The 23,514-nt window shown below is 42.6% G+C and overlaps 1 protein-coding gene across 3 annotated transcripts in view; it reads right to left on the reverse strand.

Moving 5' to 3' along the window:
- SRRD (SRR1 domain containing) overlaps nt 1-23,514 on the reverse strand; it is a 34,010-nt gene that overhangs the window by 3,119 nt on the left and 7,377 nt on the right. For 2 of the 3 annotated variants that reach the window (XM_068238859.1, XM_068238868.1), the window contains exons 3-7: nt 23,316-23,356; nt 19,662-19,879; nt 17,705-17,803; nt 16,339-16,490; nt 9,215-9,260 (exon numbers count right to left, since the gene is read on the reverse strand). In XM_068238859.1, coding sequence (XP_068094960.1) covers nt 9,215-9,260; nt 16,339-16,490; nt 17,705-17,803; nt 19,662-19,879; nt 23,316-23,356 — 556 coding nt within the window. The remainder of the gene's footprint in view (nt 1-9,214; nt 9,261-16,338; nt 16,491-17,704; nt 17,804-19,661; nt 19,880-23,315; nt 23,357-23,514) is intronic. The other variant, XM_068238877.1, reaches the window with a different exon arrangement.

A 23,514-nucleotide genomic window follows, 5' to 3' on the forward strand; every position in this document is an offset into this window, starting at 1 on the left:
TATACACCACAGTCAACCAATCACACCAGACCACGCCTCCCAGCAGCCAACCAGAAACCTCTTCCTGCACATCATTCACAGGCCATAGTAATGAGCTTGTTAAACATCAGCTGTCAGTGTCTGCTCCATAATGCATAGGAGGAACAAGTGATAAAGTGTGTCCGCCTCTTGGAGTAGACTCCATGGCCCACATGCAATTCACATTTTCACCTGAGTTTTCTCCTAGGAGATAACTTTTCATCTTCGATTTAAAATAACTTTCCAGCACTTTTCAACTAAAAAAGTACCAAAAAGTAGGTGAAAAAGTACTATCAAAATTATTATCAGTCACTCACGCTGACTCATTGCAGGCTTGCAGAGCAGGTGAGTTCAGAGCCGGATTAATCATAAGGCACGTGCCTTCAGGCGCCTGATGATGAAAAGGCGGCTCATTCCCCTCCCCAAGTGCCTTCCTCCCACCTTACCTATGCAGAGTCCCGAGCGGAGCATAAATGAGAGGCTATTCACCCAGGAATGGTCATTTCACTGACCAGATCACCCTTCACTCAGGGGCACCTGTAGCTACTTAGGAGTTATGACTGGCAAGTGAACTAAGGGAGAAGTGACAGCTGGGCCAGTCAGCTTACTTGTAGGTTCATGGAGGCCGAAGCCTAGGGTGCAAGGACATCAGTGCCTATAGGCTCCTGTGATGTAAATTCGGACCTGGGTGAGTTGATAACAGTTCCCTTGGTGCCTTGCTCAATGATGTCATCGCTTTAGCTCACACATGGCAGACATAGGAAATAAGAAGCTCTCTGCTCTGCTTTCAGTGTGAACAGGCCATTAGATGCAATTTTTTTATCCCCACAACTAACTCAAAGGTCAACCGCCTTCAGCAAACACCCCAGCCTTATATGATTTAGGAACCCTTAAAGTAACAGCAATGATATCATACTTGGCATTCTGTCCAGACCCACGTCACCCGCTGGACGTGGGCCACAACATCATGGTAATAGCCAGACTTCCTGCAGCGACTTCTAGAAGGAGGCCTTGCACTCCCCTTCCCTTTGAATAAATGGGACAGCCATGCATCTCCTGCATCAATTAGCGGTATAGTTTCGCCATTGTGATGTGGTGGTGCGATAGCGATGTAAGAGCAACATGAAGTTTCCTTCCTCGTGCACAGTACGCACTGAAAATGTGTGGGTTACAAATTATTCATTGGCAGTGTGTCCATACATTATACCTAACTCTGGGTACCAGCTGTTATCCTCTCACCTTCCTTTCAGCTTCTGGCTCCTCACATGAGCTCTGCTACTATTACTGTGGTCATGTGGCTCTGCTGAGAGCTCTCCCATAAGAGAAGTTAGAGTGTGTATATGAATACTGTTGCCAGCACCCAGAGAGGTAGCACCAGCATATGGACATGCTTCCAGCTTGCAGGCTTCACCCAACATAAAGTTACAAACCAAAATATGCAAGAGGTCTGGGATGACCCAAGGACACTTTTGTGTGTGGCGTAGCTGGTTTTTGCTGTATTGGAGGCCAAAAGTTGAAGTGTTGGCTTATCTGGAGATCCCTAAGAACATGCAGCAGATTACATGCTCAAGAACATCTATGCAAGTTCTCAGAAGGACTTTCAAGCTTTTGATTACCGTATATTCCGGCGTATAAGACGACTTGGTGTATAAGACGACCCTCCAACTTTTCCAGTTAAAATATAGAGTTTGGGATATACTCATTGTATAAGACTACCCCTCTTCCAACACACACCAAATTAAAATAAAAAAATAATGTACTGGTGCCGTGTATGAACAGATACTGGTGCTGTACTGTATGTGTTACCCAGTATATAACAGTATACAGTCAATTGACTTGTTGCATTGGTCCACTGGTCAGCTCTCCTTGTCTACCTGTTTATCAGAGCGGTATAGAAGAATAGATTGCGCTCCCTCAGCAGGGAGATCTGAGAGGCGGTAACAGGATAGGGCGTATCACCCGGTGTATAAGACGACCCCCAACTTTTCAGAAGATTTTCAAGGGTTAAAAAGTAGTCTTATACGCAGGAATATACAGTAGATACAAAGTTGATTATGTAAGAAGCCGAATAGCTACATCCGTCTCAGAGTTCCTCTTTTTCAAGTCTGTCATCAGGGTTGTTGGTGAGACCTCTGCAGGTCTCACCAAGTGCTGAGGCCTCTGCAGGTCTCACCAAGTGCTGAGGCCTCTGCAGGTCTCACCAAGTGCTGAGGCCTCTGCAGGTCTATATTTCTGTAGAAAGAGGAAAGCCCCTTGAGGCAGAGCAGCTGCAGTAAAGCTGTCAGCACATTTTTCTATACAGCGAACAGTTCTTTGAAAACAGCCAAGCTTTTAAAAAAAAAAAAAAAAAAAATAGACTGGGGGCAGCATTTTGAGTCCTTTTAAACTGACTTTTTTTTTTTACTTGCTTTGCAGTGATCAGTAATATAACCACAGTCGTAATTACATTATTTCCTTCAGCAGGCATGTCATTAATTTTCTTGCTCAATGACCCAGTGCCAAGTGCTGCATGCATAAGCAGTAAATGCTACTGATAATTGTTGGAACTGAAGACTACTTTTTGTGCCAGCTGTTATTCTGGACGGGAGCTGAGCAAAAACAAAATATTCTGATACAGGTAATAGAATATAAACTCTTCATGGGCACTAACTTAAAGGAAACCTTAGATAGCGTGTATTTGTGGTGTATTTACAGGATCTTCTAAAAAAATTAGCATATTGTGATAAAGTTCATTATTTTCTGTAATGTACTGTTAAACATTAGACTTTCATATATTTTAGATTTAAAATACACACAACTGAAGTAGTTAAAGCCTTTTATTGTTTTAATATTGATGATTTTGGCATACAGCTCATGAAAACCCAAAATTCCTATCTCAAAAAATTTGCATATTTCATCCAACCAATAAAAGAAAAGTGTTTTTAAAACAAAATAAAGTCTACCTTCAAATAATTATGTTCAGTTATGCACTCAATACTTGGTCGGGAATCCTTTTGAAAAAATGACTGCTTCAATGCGGCATGGCAATGAGGCACTCAGCCTGTGGCACTGCTCAGGTGTTATGGAGGCCCAGGATGCTTCGATAGCGGCCTTAAGCTCATCCAGAGTGTTGGGTCTTGCGTCTCTCAACATTTTCTTCACAATACCCCTCAGATTCTCTATGGGGTTCAGGTCAGGAGAGTTGGCAGGCCAATTGAGCACAGTAATACCATGATCAGTAAAGCATTTACCAGTGGTTTTGGCACTGTGAGCAGGTGCCAGGTCGTGCTGAAACATGAAATCTTCATCTCCATAAAGCTTTTCAGCAGATGGAAGCATGAAGTGCTCCAAAATCTCCTGATAGCTAGCTGCATTGACCCTGCCCTTGATAAAACACAGTGGACCAACACCAGTAGCTGACATGGCACCCCAGATCATCACTGACTGTGGGTACTTGACACTGGACTTCAGGCATTTTGGCATTTCCCTCTCCCCAGTCTTCCTCCAGACTCTGGCACCTTGATTTCCAAATGACATGTAAAACTTGCTTTCATCCGAAAAAAGTACTTTGGACCACTGAGCAAAGGTCCAGTGCTGCTTCTCTGTAGCCCAGGTCAGGCGCTTCTACCGCTGTTTCTGGTTCAAAAGTGGGTTCATGCTTCCATCTGCTGAAAAGCTTTATGGAGATGAAGATTTCATATTTCAGCACGACCTGGCACCTATTCACAGTGCCAAAACCACTGGTAAATGGTTTACTGACCATGGTATTACTGTGCTCAATTGGCCTGCCAACTCTCCTGACCTGAACCCCATAGAGAATCTGTGGGATATTGTGAAGAGAAAGTTGAGAGACGTAAGACCCAACACTCTGGATGAGCTTAAGGCCGCTATCGAAGCATCCTGGGCCTCCATAACACCTGAGCAGTGCCACAGGCTGATTGCCTCCATGCCACGCCGCATTGAAGCAGTAATTTCTGCAAAAGGATTCCCGACCAAGTAATGAGTGCATAACTGAACATAATTATTTGAAGGTTGACTTTATTTTGTTTTAAAAACACTTTTCTTTTATTGGTCGGATGAAATATGCTAATTTTTTGAGATAGGAATTTTGGGTTTTCATGAGCTGTATGCCAAAATCATCAATATTAAAACAATAAAAGGCTTGAACTACTTCAGTTGTGTGTATTTGAATCTAAAATATATGAAAGCCTAATGTTTATCAGTACATTACAGAAAATAATGAACTTTATCACAATATGCTAATATTTTTAGAAGATCCTGTATACTTACCTGGGGCTTTCTCCAGCCCTATGCAGTGTTTGGGCTCTCTCACAGTCATCTCCATTCTCTTATAATGCCTCTCGGTAATTTGGCCTGCCACGCTCTTCTGCACGTGTGCAGCTCGGCCACATGCGTACCCCCAGTCATGCTCCCACAGCTGGGAGCTTTCTGCACCTGCGCAGAACACTCCTGGGCACTGGGCACTCGCAGTGGAAGTGCATGCGGCCAGGAATGCGCAGAAGCGCATGACTGGACAGATTGCCGGGGGGAATTACATGAGAACGGAATGGCCGGAGAGAATGTCACGGGAGCCCAGTCATGGGACTGGAGAAAGCCCCAGGTAAGTATAAATACACCAATACACCCCCATCTCAGGTACACATAAAAAAAAGAAAGAAAAGTAGTTAAATAGATAAAAAAGATACTAATCCTAGTAGGCAGAGTGTTCATAGGTAAACACATTAAATCTTTGGACAAAAACACTTACGGTACCTAATAAAAACAGATGTTTGGCCTGTAGCTCTTTTCCTGATTTATGAGAACCAGTGCCATGATGTTAAGGTTGCTGAAGTACTGTGATGCCTTGCTGCAACCACCCTCTGGATTGGTCCAGAGAATGGGGCAGTAGAACTTGCAACCTGGTAGCAGTAGCACATTCTACCAACACTATAGTAACTGCACATAGAAAGAAAGGGCCCATGTAGGGTCCCAGGAGAACACTTGTCTACCAGTGGTGGTGATGGTCGTGTGGGGCATAGTTTGGGGGGGGGGGGGGGGCTAAGGGGAGGGTAGACAGAATAATGCTGCTCAGATACAGCCACTTTACAGTTCAGAATCATGGTATAAGATCACTAAGCAAGGTTCTGTTTCTGCAACTACAACCATAGGTAACTTAGAGTCTTGAATCAGGTTATACAGTCGCATTTTACCACAGGAGTAGATACATTGTCATTAGGTGGAAGGAATAAAAATAGTACCGTGGTGGACACCACACCTGTAGATCAATTTAACGAATAAGGTACACCCTTGAGTAGATTTAAAATGGCAAATAACATCAATAACAAGCAACACTTCTGCCCTGTCTCATAACAATGTTAGTTTTGTAGTCTTGCACCCAGTTCTTGGATTTCCCAGGCACTCACCTTCTGCTCAGCTGATCACAGCAGAACTAAACCGCCTTGTTGGGGAACAGTAAGGGATGTGATTTGTTCAAGGCTCTAGGCCAGCCTTTCTCAACCTTTTTACCCTGGAGGAACCCAGCAAATAACTTTTGAATCTCAAGGAACCCTGCAAACAATGTTTTTGATCTCGAGGAACCCCTGCATTTATTTTGCAGGAGGCATGGTCTTTAAATGTAGGTGAAGCTGTTTATTTCACTACCACCTATTACAGTGTCCCTCATTATACTGTCTCCTTATCCTAGTGCTTTTTATTGATGTGCTCATTATTATTCTGATGCCCAAATTAGTGCTTCTTTTTAAAGTAACCCCCTATTATAATGTGCTCTATTATACTTCCACCACGATGGGGGAAAATGCCAAGGAACCCCTGCAGAGTACTCAAGGAACCCTGAGCTTCCAGGGAACCCTGGTTGAGAAAGCCTGCTCTATGCACAAGTACTGCAGGAAAGTGCCAGTGCGTTGTAAGGGTATAATAATAAAAATAAGCAGTCTAGAGCTGAAGAGTCCTCTACATCTGAAAGTCATTCTCTCAGCACCCACTCTGTATCCTGACATAATGTGCAAAGTTGCTGTAGATAATAACTTGTAATGACTATATGCAAACAATGAGCCTGATTCTATACCAGGTGATAAGTAGCTTACAGCATGCAAGTTACTTTTAACCTGGCCATCGCACGAGTATTACCGGCAAATCCAATGGCCGGTTTCACTTGTGCAATTGCTCAGCGTTAAGGGCATTACTTAGGCCAATACTAGCTATTTCCCTGAGCCTTGCTCCTTTTTGCCGGGTAAGGTATTTGTACAGTGATGTGAAAAACTATTTGCCCCCTTCCTGATTTCTTATTCTTTTGCATGTTTGTCACACTTAAATGTTTCTTCTCATCAAAAAACGTTAACCATTAGTCAAAGATAACATAACTGAACACAAAATGCAGTTTTAAATGATGGTTTTTATTATTTAGTGAGGAAAAAAACTCCAAATCTACATGGCCCTGTGTGAAAAAGTGATTGCCCCTCTTGTTAAAAAATAACTTTACTGTGGTTTATCACACCTGAGTCCAATTTTTGTAATCACCCCCAGGCCTGATTACTGCCACACCTGTTTCAATCAAGAAATCACTTAAATAGGAGCTATCTGACACAGATAAGTAGACCAAAAGCACCTCAAAAGCTAGACATCATACCAAGATCCAAAGAAATTCAGGAACAAATGAGAACAAAAGTAATTGAGATCTATCAATCTGATAAAGGTCATAAAGTCATTTCTAAAGCTTTGGGACTCCAGCGAACCACAGTGAGAGCCATTATCCACAAATGGCAAAAACATGGAACAGTGATGAACCTTCCCAGGAGTGGCCGGCCGACCAAAACTACCTCAAGAGCGCAGAGAAAACTCATCCGAGAGGCCACAAAAGACCCCAGGACAACATCTAAAGAACTGCAGGCCTCACTTGCCTCAATTAAGGTCAGTGTTCACGACTCCACCATAAGAAAGAGACTGGGCAAAAACGGCCTGCATGGCAGATATCCAAGGCGCAAACCACTTTTAAGCAAAAAGAACATTAAGACTCGTCTCAATTTTGCTAAAAAACATCTCAATGATTGCCAAGACTTTGGGAAAATACCTTGTGGACCGTGAGGCAAAAGTTGAACTTTTTGGAAGGTGCGTGTCCCGTTACATCTGGCGTAGAAGTAACACAGCATTTCAGCAAAAGAACATCATACCAACAGTAAAATATGGTGGTGGTAGTGTCATGGTCTGGGGTTGTTTTGCTGCTTCAGGACCTGAAAGGCTTGCTGTGATAGATAGAACCATGAATTCTACTGTCTACCAAAAAATCCTGAAGGAGAATGTCCGGCCATCTGTTCGTCAACTCAAGCTGAAGCGATCTTGGGTGCTGCAGCAGGACAATGACCCAAAACACACCAGCAAATCCACCTCTGACTGGCTGAAGAAAAACAAAATGAAGACTTTGGAGTGGCCTAGTCAAAGTCCTGACCTGAATCCTATTGAGATGTTGTGGCATGACCTTAAAAAGGCGGTTCATGCTAGAAAACCCTCAAATAAAGCTGAATTACAACAATTCTGTAAAGATGAGTGGGCCAAAATTCCTCTAGAGCGCTGTAAAAGACTCGTTGCAAGTTATCGCAAACGCTTGATTGCAGTTATTGCTGCTAAGGGTGGCCCAACCAGGTATTAGGTTCAGGGGGCAATTTCTTTTTCACACAGGGCCATGTAGGTTTTGAGGTTTTTTTCTCACTAAATAATAAAAAAACATCATTTAAAACTGGATTTTGTGTTCAATCATGTTATCTTTGACTAATAGTTAACGTTTTTTGATGAGCAGAAACATTTAAGTGTGACAAACATGCAAAAGAATAAGAAATCAGGAAGGGGCAAATAGTTTTTCACATCACTGTATGTGCAGTGAGGTATTTGTGCAATAGAGCTGTCCTTAGCACCACAGCGCTGTTGCCTTCCTCCCCTGGGAGATGGATGGGTTCCCATCGATGTCCATCACTACAAAAAGAATGCTGGCTTCCACTCATCTAACGTCCACGCTGCATGCCAACCTCTGCTGGCAACGTCGTTTCCCATCGTTCTGTGCTGACCCTTGAGAACCGCTAAGATTTCTGTCGCCAGTCTCCTCTTCTCCAGATCCCTAGCAAAAGTATCTTTGAAGCTGGTGCTGTGGCTCCCCATTCGTCCACTAGATGGACCAATGAGAATCATCGTAATTCATCTGTCACTTTTCTCTTCACCTTTCGTGATCTTGATTGCCGCCAAACATCTGCATCGCTTCCCAGCAGAATGAAAAGGTTTAAAGAAGTCGGTGGGCGATAAAATCACCTTAGCAAGTTTTTAACACCCTGCACCCGGCATTCATTTGCTGTTAGCACCTGGCTAACAGCACTGATTAAATTGCTGTTAGCACCCGGATAGAAGCAATTAAATCAGGCAGTGTTATCGTCGCATGATTTTTGGAGCTTGACAATTGCATCAGACCCCAATGTGTTCCTGTTAGCATTTGCTGAAACCTTTTACTGCAGACATTTTTTAAAAAGTAACTAGGTATCTTGATAAAAAAAAAAGTCTGTCACTCTCTTGAGGACATTTGTCAAGGTTCTCAACAATGTGTTGCTACCGCAGCAGAGGTTGACACATTTACTACAGCAGGGGACCGTGATTAAGAATTCTCCCTAGATAATGCAATTGTGTAAATACAATCTACCTAGACCACTTTGTTCAAGTTTGACCCTAATCAATCTGAGGCTGCTGTTGTTTTGCATTCTTGCTTAATAAATATCCCCTATACAGCCTGTTTCAGTATCTCAGCAATCTCGGCACTCTTCCTGTAACCTTGCAGTGTGACCAGTCTGGCTGTAACTTTCTAGTCCCGACAATCATGCTATGAAAGTTGTCATGTGGAGCTGTCTATGTACTATGACAAGTCTCTTTTGTATTATAACATGGGTAACATTATAGGAAAAAAACTCTGGGGGCTAGGGAGAGATGCTGGAAGGAGGTTATTACCGTAGCCTCTGCCTGGTGCCAAATAACGCTTTGTTGGGTCTTTTTGTCTAGAGGTACTGACAGTAGAAAGTTGTGTCAAATCCATATATAGGGATTGTTTGGGCAGATCAGGGTATTTCGTTGCGGGGATTGTCGGGTGTCTAATAGATGCAAATGTAAATTTGATGTAATCCATCTTTAATTTTGACCAAAAGCCACTAATTATAAATGAAAAACTTACCCTATAGATGTATACATAATCCCTTTGAAGAATCCTGGATAGTAATCTAAACAAAAATCAGAAATGTTACAGTTTTAAGCATTGTGCAGCATTATACATTATACATAATTAGAAAAACAAAACCTATTATTGTCAATTCAATAATCTATTGAAAGTTAAATTTGTACTCTGTAACCAAAACACAAGACACAGAACATTCATATTGTGCTTTTCTGCTGGTGGACTCAAATTGCTTCAGGCTGCAGCCACTTAAAGCGCACGCCAGTGGCTTTAAGGAGCCTTGCCCCAAGACTTTTCGCTTTTTTATGTACTGGCTTGAGCCCTGGTCAAGGGCTCAACATCAAAGGCCTTACCAGTATGCTATTTAGCTGAGACGCGTGCATGCACATACACACCATGAATAGATTTATTAAAGAATATCTTTGTACTCAAACGTAATGTCTAATGCACTGTCTTTTTTTAATGGCAATAATTTACAAACCAAAAATGTAATTTACTCACCAGCATGCTGTATATCCCTAAATATGTCAGAAATCCCTTCCCCAGTTCCCCAAAGGCCTCTCCCCATGTGGGAAAAGCGTCATGGCGTTTTTCCGAAGCCAGGGACATCTTCTACCAATCCAGTCCCCAGCTCTGTGACCATAGCCCGCCCCTAGATCTGCAGCTGTGGCCTAATTGCACAAGATTCCTCCTTACATTTTAGCACACTTCAGGTGCTCTTTAAAGGGAATATCCAAACAAATAAGGAAAAAAAACGTAAAATATACTTACCCGGGACTTCCTCCAGCCCTTTTGCAGGTGCCATGTCCCACGCTGCAGCTTCACTCCCTGGCTCCGGGCCTAGGGTCCTCACTGGTGCAGAGGCCGACCTCGCGAGGTTTTCCTCTACTGCGCAGCTATCAAATAAGTCCATGTTGTCCGGACTGTACTGTGCAGATGCAGAACTACTATGCCTGCGCAATACACTCTGGACAACGTGGACTTGACTGACAGCGGAATTTGCGCAGGCACAGTAGAGGGGCCTCTGCACCAGCGGGGACCCTGCGCAGGAGTCTGAGAGCGGTGCTGCAGTGTGGGACATGTCGGCTGCATGAGGTTGGAGGAAGCCCCAGGTAAGCAAATGATATATATATATATATATATATATATATATATATATATATATATATATATAGATAGATATATATATATATATATATATATATATATATAGATATATAGATATATATTTATATATATATTTATTTATTTTTTTTATTTGCTGGGACATTCCCTTTAAGTCAAATAAAAAAAAAATGTGTTTACCTTACCTGGGCCTTTTTGCAGCCCTCTGGAGTCATCCTAAGCCCACACATCGGTCCAAATCCCTCCGAAAAGCTACGGCGGCCCACGCAAAGCCGCCAGTCTGTGGCTACTGCACATGTGCAACCCCAGGCTGCGTACACCCTGACCACGCTCTTGGCGCATGCACAGTAGTGTCGCTGCTTGCTGGAGGGACTTGGACTGACGTCATGTGCACAGGACAACTCCAGGGGGCTGCAAAAAGTCCCATGTAAGTTTAACTAATTTTTTTTTTTACTTAAAGGAATACTATCAATACCCAAGTGTTCTAAAATGACAGTGTGCAAATAATGTCTAAGTAGCTGTGTAAACATTTTCCTACTTTTCATGTTAAATATAAGAGGCAAAAGCTTTAATTTATTGGGATTTAGCTATATTGGGACAAATCAATTGCAGAAGGGGTGTTTGCTTCAATGCACAGTCAGAGTTGCATATCAGAATACAGAAAGTAAATATCAAACATATCAAACTCTTAAAGCAAAAACAGCATAAAAAGTTGTGACAATTAGTTAAATTTCCTCTGCTCTCTTCAGACACGTCATTCAGAAACACAGGACACAGAAGCTGCAGCTGTTGGGAGCTCTCTCTCTCTGTCACACACATAGTTACACAGAGTTAACTGATCAAGTGTGAGGGGAATTTCCCCTCTCCTCATGGCTCAGTCTGCCGTCAGTTTTGGCGTCAGTAAAGTTTGAAAGTATTTTGATAACAGTAAACAAAGAGGTTGCTACTAAAATGTATACACCAGTACTTAGAAGCACTTCCCAAGCAATTCCTGTGTCAATTGAAAAAAATATGTGAATCGATAGTATTCCTTTCAGATTGCCTTCAATGGTGGCCATTACTGATGCAATCTTTTTTGTCTTATTTTAACAAATCTATGTAGTAGAAGAGTAAATTGAGTGAATATATTGAATAGATACTTTAGATCAGCCTTTCTCAACCTTTTTACCACGGAGGAACCTTGCAAATCACTTTTGGATCTCAAGGAACCCCTGCAAACAATTTTTTTGGTCTCAAGGAACCCCTGCATTTATTTTTTAGGAGGCATGGTCTTTAAAAGTAGGTGAGGCTGTTAATTTCACTACCTCCTTTTATACTGCCACTCATTATACTGTGCTCATTATTATTCTGAGCCCCAATTTAGTGCTTCTTTTTACAGTACCCCCTATTATAATGTGCTCTATTATACTTCCCCCACATTGGGGTAAAATGCCAAGGAACCCCTGCAGAGTCCTCAAGGAACCCTGGGGTTCCAGGGAACCCTGGTTGAGAAAGCCTGCTTTAGATAGTCCCTCATATATCAGAGCAATAGTAAGACTGGACAAAAAATTGGATCATTAGTGGTCTCCTTAACCACTTGCCGACCGCCCACAGCCGATGGGCGGCGGCAAAGTGGACGCCGAAAGGACCGCAATACGCCCAAAGGCGGTGCGTTCTTTCGTCATTGATGACGCGCGCTTCCCCCGGCAACTGGCTCCGCCCACCCGCGACGACAACCCGCCGGCCGTTCGGAAGCACCGGCCGGTTGTTAACCCCACGATCGCCGCTACAAAGTGTATAATACACTTTGTAATGTATACAAAGTGTATTATACAGGCTGCCTCCTGCCCTGATGGTCCCAGTGTCCGAGGGACCACCAGGGCAGGCTGCAGCCACCCTAGTCTGCACCCAAGCACACTGATCTCTCCCCCCCCCTGCCCCCTGATCGCCCACAGCACCCCTCAGACCCCCCCCCCCCTGGCCACCTCCCAGACCACTGTTTACACCCAATCACTCCCCTAATCACCCATCAATCACCTGTCACTATCTGTTAACGCTATTTTTTTTATTAGGTCCCTAACTGCACCCTGGGGATTCCTGATCACCCCCCCCCCCACCACTCAGATTCTCCCCAGACCCCCCCCCCCCCCCGTGTACTGTATGCATCTATCCCCCCTGATCACCTGTCAATCACCCATCAATCACCCCCTGTCACTGCCACCCATCAATCAGCCACTAACCTGCCCCTTGCGGTCAATCTGATCACCCACCCACACCATCAGATCGCCCGCAGATCCGACGTCAGATCACCTCCCAAGTTCATTGGTTACATCTGTTCTCTACCCTAAACACCCACTAATTACCCATCAATCACCCCCATCACTGTTACCCATCAGATTAGACCCTAATCTGCCCCTTGCGGGCACCCAATCAACCGCCCACGCGCTCAGATTGCCCCCCCTTATCAATTCGCCAGTGCATTATTTACATCTGTTCTTCCCTGTAATAACCCACTGATCACCTGTCAATCACCTATCAATCACCCAACAATCACCCCCTCTCACTGCCACCCATCAATCACCCTCTGTCACTGCCACCCATCAATCACCCCCTGTCACTGCCACCCATCAATCAGCCCCTAACCTGCCCCTTGCGGGCAATCTGATCACCCACCCACACCATCAGATCGCCCGCAAACCCGCCGTCAGATCACCTCCCAAGTGCATTGTTTACATATTTTCTCTCCTCTAAACACCCACTAATTACCCATCAATAACCCCCTATCACCACCTGTCAATGTTACCCCTCAGATCAGACCCTAATCTGCCCCTTGCGAGCACCCAATCACTTGCCCATACGCTCAGATTGCCCTCAGATCCCACCTTATCAATTCGCCAGTGCATTATTTACATCTGTTCTTCCCTGTAATAACCCACTGATCACTAATTACCCATCAATCACCCCCTGTCACTGCTACACATCAGATTAGACCCCTATCTGCCCCTAGGGCACCCAATCACCCGCCCACACCCTCAGACCCCAGCCCTGATCACCTCGCCAGTGCATTGCTTGCATCTATTCCCCCCACTAATCACACCTTGAGACATCCATCAATCACCTCCTGTCACCGCCTGTCACCCCCTAGCACACCTACCCATCAGATCAGGCCCTAATTTCCCCCGTGTGGGCTCCTGATCACTCGGCCAAACCCTCAGATCCCCCTCAGACCCCCTTCCGATCACCTCCCCAGTGCATTGATTGCATCTATTTTCCCCTCTAACCACCCCATGAGACACCTATCAATCACCTCCTGTCACCCCCCTAGCACTCCTATCCATCAGATCAGGCCCAATACAACCTGTCATCTACGAGGCCACCCTGCTTATGACCGGTTCCACAAAATTCGCCTCCTCATAGACCACCTGTCATCAAAATTTGCAGATGCTTATACCCCTAAACAGTCATTTCGAGAAATTTGGTTTCCAGACTACTCACGGCTTTGGGCCCGTAAAATGCCAGGGCAGTATAGGAACCCCACACGTGACCCCTTTTTAGAAAAAGACACCCAAAGGTATTCTGTTAGGTGTATGACAAGTTCATAGAAGATTTTGTTTTTTGTCAAAAGTTAGCGGAAATTGATTTTTGTTTTTTCACAAAGTGTCATTTTTCACTAACTTGTGACAAAAAATAAAATCTTCTATGAACTCACCATACACCTAACGGAATACCTTGGGATGTCTTCTTTCTAAAATGGGGTCACTTGTGGGGTTCCTATACTGCCCTGGCATTTTAGGGGCCCTAAACCGTGAGGAGTAGTCTAGAAAACAAATGCCTCAAAATGACCCGTGAATAGGACGTTGGGCCCCTTAGCGCACCTAGGCTGCAAAAAAGTGTCACACATGTGGTATCGCTGTACTCAGTAGTATAATGTATTTTGGGGTGTATTTTTACACATACCCATGCTGGGTGGGAGAAATCTCTCTGTAAATGGACAATTGTGTGTAAAAAAAAATCAAAAAATTGTCATTTACAGAGATATTTCTCCCACCCAGCATGGGTATGTGTAAAAATACACCCCAAAACACATTATACTACTTCTTCTGAGTATGGCAATACCACATGTGTGGCACTTTTTTGCAGCATAACTGCGCTAAGGGGCCCAAAGTCCAATGAGCACCTTTAGGCTTTACAGGGGTGCTTACAATTTAGCACCCCCCCAAAATGCCAGGACAGTAAACACACCCCACAAATGACCCCATTTTGGAAAGTAGACACTTCAAGGTATTCAGAGATGAGCATAGTGAGTCCGTGGCAGATTTCATTTTTTTTTGTCGCAAGTTAGAAGAAATGGAAACTTTTTTTTTGTCACCAAGTGTCATTTTCCGCTAACTTGTGACAAAAAATAAAATCTTCTAAAAACTTACCATGCCTCTCAGTGAATACTTTGGGATGTCTTCTTTCCAAAATGGGGTCATTTGGGAGTTATTTATACTATCCTGGAATTTTAGCACCTCATGAAACATGACAGGTGGTCAAAAAAGTCAGAGATGCTTCAAAATGGGAAAATTCATTTTTGGCACCATAGTTTGTAAACGCTATAACTTTTACCCAAACCAATAAATATACACTGAATGGATTTTTTTTTTTTATCAAAGACATGTAGCAGAATAAATTTACACAAAAATGTATACAGAAATTTTACTTTATTTGAAAAATGTCAGCACAGAAAGTAAAAAAAAAATCATTTTTTTGACAAAATTCATGTCTTTTTTGATGAATATAATAAAAACTAAAAATCGCAGCAGCAATCAAATAGCACCAAAAGAAAGCTGCATTAGTGACAAGAAAAGGAGGTAAAATTCATTTAGGTGGTAGGTTGTATGACCGAGCAATAAACCGTGAAAGCTACAGTGGTCTGAATGGAGAAAATGGCTCTGGTCCTTAAGGGGAAGAAAGACTGTGGTCCGCAAGTGGTTAAAGTGAAGTAAAGTAAAAGACGAAAGGATTGAAAAGTTTTATACATAACTGGGGCTTCCTCCATGCAGATTGCTCCCTTGCTGCTGTCCACCATGATGATCTGGTAGATGCCCTGTTAGCGCGGGTGCACTGTGCATGCACAGCCGCGCTCCCTTCTGCACTCCTGTCAACAGAAATGTTCTGTGACTGCGCGGTATAGCTGTGCAGGCGCAGAATGCTCCAACCTGAAGGAGCAAAAAGGGGGAGTGCGTGTAGGGGGACTGCACCTGCGCTAACTGGCCGAAGATAATAGGACATCTACTGGATCATCCAGGAGGCGGAGGAAGGCAGCAAGGGAGCAATCTACATGAAAGGGGCTAGTAGAAGTCCCAGGTATGTATACAATTTTTCAACATTTTTGTCTCAGGTACATTTTAAGGACTAAAATACGAAGCATTGAGTTCTTTGAGCTAATAACATTTTCTTCTCTGTTTTATGTATTGAGACACGTATGTCCATTTTTTTTTTATAAAACCACAGAATGGTTGCCTTACTAGTCTTGTCATCCAAATTGAAAGTGTCATCGTGTTGAAAAATGAGCATTCCCTTCAGGTCAACTCTATGCACTGCAAGGGCTGATGGAAAACTTTATTTCAGCTAGCTTTCAGTGTTGTGCATAGCTGTACCACAGTGTGGAGCAAGAGAGTCCTAACAATTACTAAAAGTTTTTGAAGTTAAATATAAATAAAAACAACTCATTACACATTAGGGATCAAAGACATTTTTGGACAGTTTTTATTCCAGCCAGAGTCCAGATTCCAGATTGACGAAGAAATGCAATTGGTCCTTACATCGAGTTTATGGAATTTATAGACAGCCACAAACTCAAATGGGAAAAAAAAGACAAAATGACTTGTGTGGCACTAAATGTTAATAACAATATTTAATAAAAGTGGAATTCCACTTGAATTGCTGTAAGTGACTAGTGATCTGCTAGTGAAAGCGGTGTGTCAGGAAACTCCCATCTTTCACTTATCACTTTGCAAAGATCTAACAAAACTTACCGTTCTTCTATTCCTCTGAAACTGTTGCCAATGATAATCATTTGTGACAGAGCTTCAGGAGACCAGTTCCTCCACAGAAGATTGTTGTAAAGTGCTTTCCCACAGTGTGGCATGTAAAACACTGTGGGCTTCTGAACAGCATGTTTCCCTTCCTAGAAAAAGAAGAACACTCAATATATACTCATACACAACAATTTACAAAAGCAGTATGATTAATAAACTCGCAAATTCTGCTCTCAATGTTGCCTACAGCTAAATAAATTCCTACATCTTTGCTACTCTACCCCCTAAATATGGAAGAAAGAAAGAAAGAAAGAAAGAAAGAAAGAAAGAAAGAAAGAAAGAAAGAAAGAAAGAAAGAAAGAAAGAAAGAAAGAAAGAAAGAGAAAGAAAGAAAAAAGAAAAGGGTATATCAGATTCTGCTTGAAATGCATGTATTCCCTTGTCTCCTTGAGAGACTTATCTAAAGCAAAACTCCATCTGTCACATTGAAAATACCCCCACTTGTTGTTAAACTAATATATTGAAGACATGCAAACACTATCTAACCAAATGAAGTTCAAATACATGAAATAATAATAATAATAATAATAATAATCAGCACTTCCTAGCATGCTGTACTTCTATAGTGCTGACCCTGTGGAGGGACCTTGTCCTCTGTGGTTTTATGGTTTACCACAGTGAGTTCCACACCTTTTTAATAGAGAGCGACCACACCCAGAACCTTTGGGAACACCTGAGTGGGAATGGGCTTGTGAATCTCCACCGGCCTGCTGCGGTTGGTTGCCCCTTTTGCAACCCACCTTTGTGAGTACTACTACTAATTTCCTTCACTTTTCTCCTGTCATCTGAGACATATTGCGCTATTTGGGCTCCTGCTGCCTCTGTGCTTTCTTTTTAAGGTGTCAAGGTACCTCATCCCTACCTTGTTCCGTGATTGCCAAGATTAGCATTTGAGTATTTTACATCAACACTGTCTATTGAAGGATTTATTTTGTTGCCTTGAGATGTACTTAAATTAGTCATAAAAGTAATTGCCTGCTTTAATGTATAGCTCATCATACTTTATTCCTGATCGACCTAAAATAAGATTCTGTCCAATTTCTGGCTGTGGGTTACTGCAGACAATACTTGGTGCACTATGCAACTGAATTATTTTTGAAGTCAATATGTTTGTATTGAAACAAAAGGTGTACAGAAAAAAAAGGTATAGTCTTAGTTAAGCCAGACATCAAAAATTATATCTCACGGAGTCAATAAAAAACAAGGCATATGCAAACATATACCATCTTGCTGACCTTGGCTAGATGCAACTGAATTATGATTGTATTTATGTTTCATAGTTATATAAATTGGATGGCCTTACCTCATTTTTGGAGATAACTTCCAGGCCTAGTTCTTGAAGCACAGAATGCTCTAGCGGGGAAAATATAGGGTCAAAAACATAACAATGCTGATGTGGAATCTGAAAAAAAGCAAAACTAATCAAATCTTTCAAATACATAAAATTGTATATGTTAATATTGTTAGTTTCATTTTATTTTTGTTTCAGGAATAATTTTAGATTTTTTTTTACTCATTACACAAAATTGCAGTAGCAACAGATCTCTTAAAATTCTTTAGCTAAGTTGCTGCTAATTTTATCCAATGGACTCGCTACCAAGAAAATCAAACTGGCTACAATGTGGAAGTTCTATAGACTAATATAGTAGCAAACTAGCTACATTGCTACCGTATTACATAACCTGAAGAACAGGAAGACAATTATAGTAGTTACAATATAATATAACTCTGCCAAGCATCAAGTGGCTGCTGCACGTTGTCCCAATGTCTGTGTGGGTTTCCTCCAGGCATTCTGGTTTCCTCCCACATCCCAAAAACATACAGATATGGCTTCCCCATAAAATTGGCCCTAGACTACGATGGACATATGACTATAGTAGGGATTAGATTGTGAGCCCCTGAGGGACAATTAGTGACAAGAGTATATACTCTGTGCAGCACTGCAGTAGATGTTGGCGCTAAAAAATTACCTTATCCCCTTAAAGCAGCAGCCTGAACCTTTGCACTCAACCTTAAAGGTCCACTATCAGGAAAATCCTAAAATTTAAAAAACATGTAAACACAAATAAGAAGTACTGTTCTTCCAGATAAAAATGTGCCCTAAATTACTTTTCTGCTATGTTGCTGTCACAGTAAGTATTAGAAATCTGACAGAACCGACAAGTGTTGGACTAGCCCATCTCCTCATGGGGGATTCTCAGGCCACTGCAGAAGATGCCAACCTTGTGAGGTCGGCATTTGCAACAGAGGGGACCCTGGGACACTGGAGCTGAGGCAAGGGACATATCGGCTGCCAGGGACTGGAGGAAGCCCTGGGTAAGTAGAACTTGTTTTTTCATATTCCTCGGATGTGTTCTTTAAGTACTGTACTATGAGAGCTGTGATGTTTGGGAGAGTGATTGGGTCATTTTTATTTTCCCTAGAATTCTGTACCGGAGGTGAAATGTGACATGATGAGATAAACTTGTGTATGCACACAGCCAAGCCTACAAATAACTAAGCTATGTTTCTTTTTTTTTTTTTTTTGCCTGAAAGCGTTAACATTTAGTATGTAAGTGACACTTTCTTTTCTGTCTAGATCCAGTAAGACTATAGCGTAAAAAATCAATAAGGAATTGCAGCCATAAAACTCTTTACTGGAAGAGAACAGCTCTGCGTGCAATGGATTGATAAAAAAAAGGTAAATAGTTTACATATTTTACCTCTGAGACACTGAAAGACTGAGTCATATTGCTGAGACAATAAAACAAGGCTGCATTCACAGTGGTGTATTGCGGTTCAGCATAATGGCTACTTTGTAATGCGGCTTGCCCCGATGCAATGCACCACCTATGTGATGTTCCCAGTGCAGCAGGTGCATTGTGGTATAATGACATGCGGTATCGTAACACACTGCATAAAGTGTGTTACCACAAAACATGCACATTAACAGTGACAGTCAACTGCAAGTAGAGGAGCCCACAAACATGATACTTGCATTGTATGAGGCAAGAGATATTGGTTATTTCAGCTGACCTGTTTGCTAAATAATGATTGCTGATACACTTTGTAATGTCTATGGTCTCCTGGGCAGTGGATAGGCTAGCCATAGGTGCTTGCAGGCAACCAGGTGCACATTAAAGCATCATGTCTGAGCACCTTTACTACCAAAACCTCAATAAATTATATGTATGGGCAGCCAGAGCAGACAACTTATATTTGGTCAGTGATGAATGCACTGTATTTGTAATGGTTTTGCCACAGTGAAAAATGACTCATACCTTAAACTGCTGAAGGAATAGCAGAAAGAAGGCCAGCTGGTGTCGGGATATAACACATGAGGTGAAATTACCCAGACCGTAACACACGCAGTCATAATGCTGCAGAGAACACAGCGGAGATACGCATTCCCCAGGGCAAAGGGATTTTGCTAAGTCTTCACTGTCACCGACGTCCTTTGAAGTTGCTTGTGTGATACTCCAACACTTGTTAATATAACCTAAGGGAAATACAGCCTGTCAGATCATTGTGGCTAAAGATGGCTTGTAAATCGGTAGCAATAAATCTGCATAATTCTCTACTGTGCTCTACAAAAGGCTCAGGCAGGTACATTTATATTTATATTTTTACTTAAATTGTACCTATAATCATCCCGGTCTCTTGTTTTTGTTGGGAAATTATCAGGATGTTTATAACCTCATAAAAGTTATTTTCCTCCTCCCTCTGGAATCTTCAGCATGTGAGTTTCGATGTCACACAAAACAGCCATGCATAAGTGCTATGGTGGCCCGTACTCTTACTACACAAGACCCCGCCTCTTACCTACCCCCTCTCCTCCCACAACACCACTCCAACTCCTCCTGCTCCAGGGCTGTAGGTACTTAGCCTCAGGGATTGCTACATTATTCACTGAGGCAGGGGTCACCCTCTCCTTCCACAACACCACTCCCACTCCTCCTGCTCCAGGGCTGTAGGTACTTAGCCTCAGGAATTGCTACATTATTCACTGAGGCAGGGGTCACACTCTCCTTCCCCAACACCACTCCCACTTCTCCAGCTCCAAGGCTGTTGGTACTTAGCCTCAGGGAATGCTACATTATTCACTGAGGCAGGGGTCACCCTCTCCTTCCACAACCCTACTACCACTCCTCCAGCTCCAAAGCTGTGGGTACTTAGCCTCAGGGAATGCTACATTAGTCACTGAGGCAGGGGTCACATTCTCCTCCCACAACACCACTCCCACTCCTCCTGCTCCAAAGCTGTTGGTACTTAGCCTCAGGGAATGCTATATTAGTCACTGAGCCAGGGGTCACACTCTCCTCCCACAACACCACTCCTACTCCCCTTGCTTCAAGGCTCTAGGCACTTAGCCTCAACGAGTGCTACATTATTCACTGAGGCAGGGGTCACACTAGAGCAAATTTGCAGGATTTTGCCGCAGTCAAAGAACACATGTGGAATCACATATAATGACAGTCTATGGTGCCAGAGCGTTTTCCGAAGGCATATGTGATTCCGCATTGCATCAAAAAAAATGCAACCTGCCCTACTTTCCCGCACAAAGCATGCTGTTTTATGTAGAAATCAATGGCTAATGTAGGGAAGAAAAAAAACCCGCAAAAAGCGAAAAAAAAACTGAAGTTAAAACATTTTACAAAACGCACTATTGTGCAGCAAAATGCTTGCTACAAATTCAAGTGTGATCCCTCCCTAAAATATGTGCAAACAGATAAATGGAGCCATTGAGACCCCTTAAAGTTATGTTGGTTGAGGGAAATAGTTAGGAGGGACAGTAAAGCTGGCCATACGCTTAAGAGATTGCCAGTTTGCAAATCGATGTCTAGCACACACAGGACATGGATTTTCAATAGATTCCAGCAGAGAATCTATTGAAAATTGATTGAACCGCAGCGTTACCCTATTCAATGCAAGCCTTTGAGTCATCAATTTACCAACCCTCCGGCCCCACCCCCAATCAATGCAGATCTTTAGTCCTGTCCAATCAACAGAATCAATCAATTTTAGGTACGAATCAGTCAAAATGTGATCAAATCGGACATGGTAGGGGTAGTAGAGTTTCTGGCAGATTTGATCAGAGTGATCGAATCTGCCAGAAATCGAACAGGGAAATCGAAAAGTGTATGGCTACCTTAAGACAGCTCAGATGCAGTCTCACTGTTTACTAACAGGAGGTGGGTACTCTTTAACCGCTTCCGGACCACAGTAATTGAAATTTACGTCTTGTTTGGAACCTGTTATCCCTGCCAGGGCGTAGATTTCAATCACCGAGCAGCACGTCCCCGCCACTACTGCCGATTGTTCTGCTTTCCTGTCACTGAAGTCCACTCGCTCTGCTGTTGGTATGATAGCAGAGCTCCGTGAGCCTGTCAGAACCGATTTCATTGGATTCTGACCCTATGATCACTGTGATTGGCTCACAGTGATGACAGGGTTAGGTGCCCATGAAATTGGCTTCCGAATGTCTCACTGAGCTCTGCTATCATACCAACAGCAGAGCAAGTGGGCTGCAGTGACGGGAGAGTGGTGGGATCGGTGAGACATGGGTCCGTGTGGCATGACGTCGACAAGCCGCTTCTTTACCAGAAAGTCTCTGGTCCTTAAGGGGCCAGAGACTGCTGCGTTTCAAAGTCATATTTTGAACCCATACTACTGCTGCTGCCACTGAGCATTATGCATCTATGTATACATTCCTGTTTGTTTTCTCCTTGATAAAGAGAACCTGAGATGCCTTGTAACAATGGAATGTTTGCAGCACTGAATAAATATTGAACATGCTATAGGAATCTAGACTTCATTGTATACTTGTTGGATTACTGCTACAGTCAAATATCACAGTTGAGGCTCGGTTCACATCTGTAGCCTCACCATGTGCAGCCAGCGTGAGTGGAAAGTGTAGTGTCCATTCTGATGGTCCACAGTGGTCCGGACCTGTTCACTGTAAGTTTAACAATGTGCGGAGAACTAACAAAAAATGTCAGTTCTCCGCTGAAGTGGGAACACAGCCTTACTCGGAGGAGAATGGAAATAGCTAGCAGACATAAATTATCACTTTTCTGATATCATTATTTTCTGATACTGCCACATTTGCAGATAATTGACAGCAATGAGTAACATTTACCATATTTATGAAAAGGCAATCAGAGCAATCACCAGTCTATAGATAAATATATAGCATGTTCTACTTTGAGCAGAGAAAGCTACTGGCTTCAATTGAGCAGAGTATAGAATAGACTATTGAAAAAATAAAATTCCATTGGTCTCTACAGAATAAATACTGGATGCTTTCACATCCTGCATTAAATTATGTATGCAGTTTTGTACTTGTGTTGCTCAAGGTTCCAATTGTACTGCGAAAATATGCATGTCAATGCTGTTCTCTGTACAGCGCCATGGAAGATGTCACCATATAAGTAAAAGAATATTAATAATCACCTGAGTTCAGATGTAGTAAGGACCTCTTACGCACAGTGCATACACCTGAACCATTTAGCCCAGGAAGAAATAAAAGCACAGACATCCGTTCTGTTTATGGTTTCCAAGAGGGTATACAAACTCAGCCTCAATAAATTATCCACTAATGAGGTATCTTACAACTGCATTAAAACAGCAGCTGTTCTCTTGCTGTGCTGCAACAAAAAATTCAGGTCAAATTGACCACACCATGAGGAAGTCCCAGAGGACCCAATTAAGGTACTGTGAACCATGGGAACAATTACTGATTAACCATAAAATCAATACTTTGATGTGACCAGTTTCTGCCAGTAAAGCTTATCTGACTGGCATTTAGAATAGAGCCACAGGAAGAATGCTGGAATCAAAAGACCAACAAGCCTTCTTGAATGTGTTGGTTATTTCTAAACAGACTACATTCCATTTAAAAAGCATTTTTGACCTGTACAGCACAATTTACTTACTCTGACAGGAATCCCAAAAGTCAGATATTCTCATATATTCCCTGTTAGGTAGAACAAAACAAAACATTTTTATAGTGCATCCATAACAAAACACAACAGAAAATTCACCCACTTAATTTTGAACTGAATTTTCTATAATCCACAAGAGCTAGGTAACAGGAAGTGGTCATGTGTGGTCAGGAAGTGGTCATTTTTTTCT

This window comes from Hyperolius riggenbachi, chromosome 1 (genome assembly GCF_040937935.1).
Source record: "Hyperolius riggenbachi isolate aHypRig1 chromosome 1, aHypRig1.pri, whole genome shotgun sequence".
In the NCBI taxonomy this organism is placed as follows: domain Eukaryota; kingdom Metazoa; phylum Chordata; class Amphibia; order Anura; family Hyperoliidae; genus Hyperolius; species Hyperolius riggenbachi.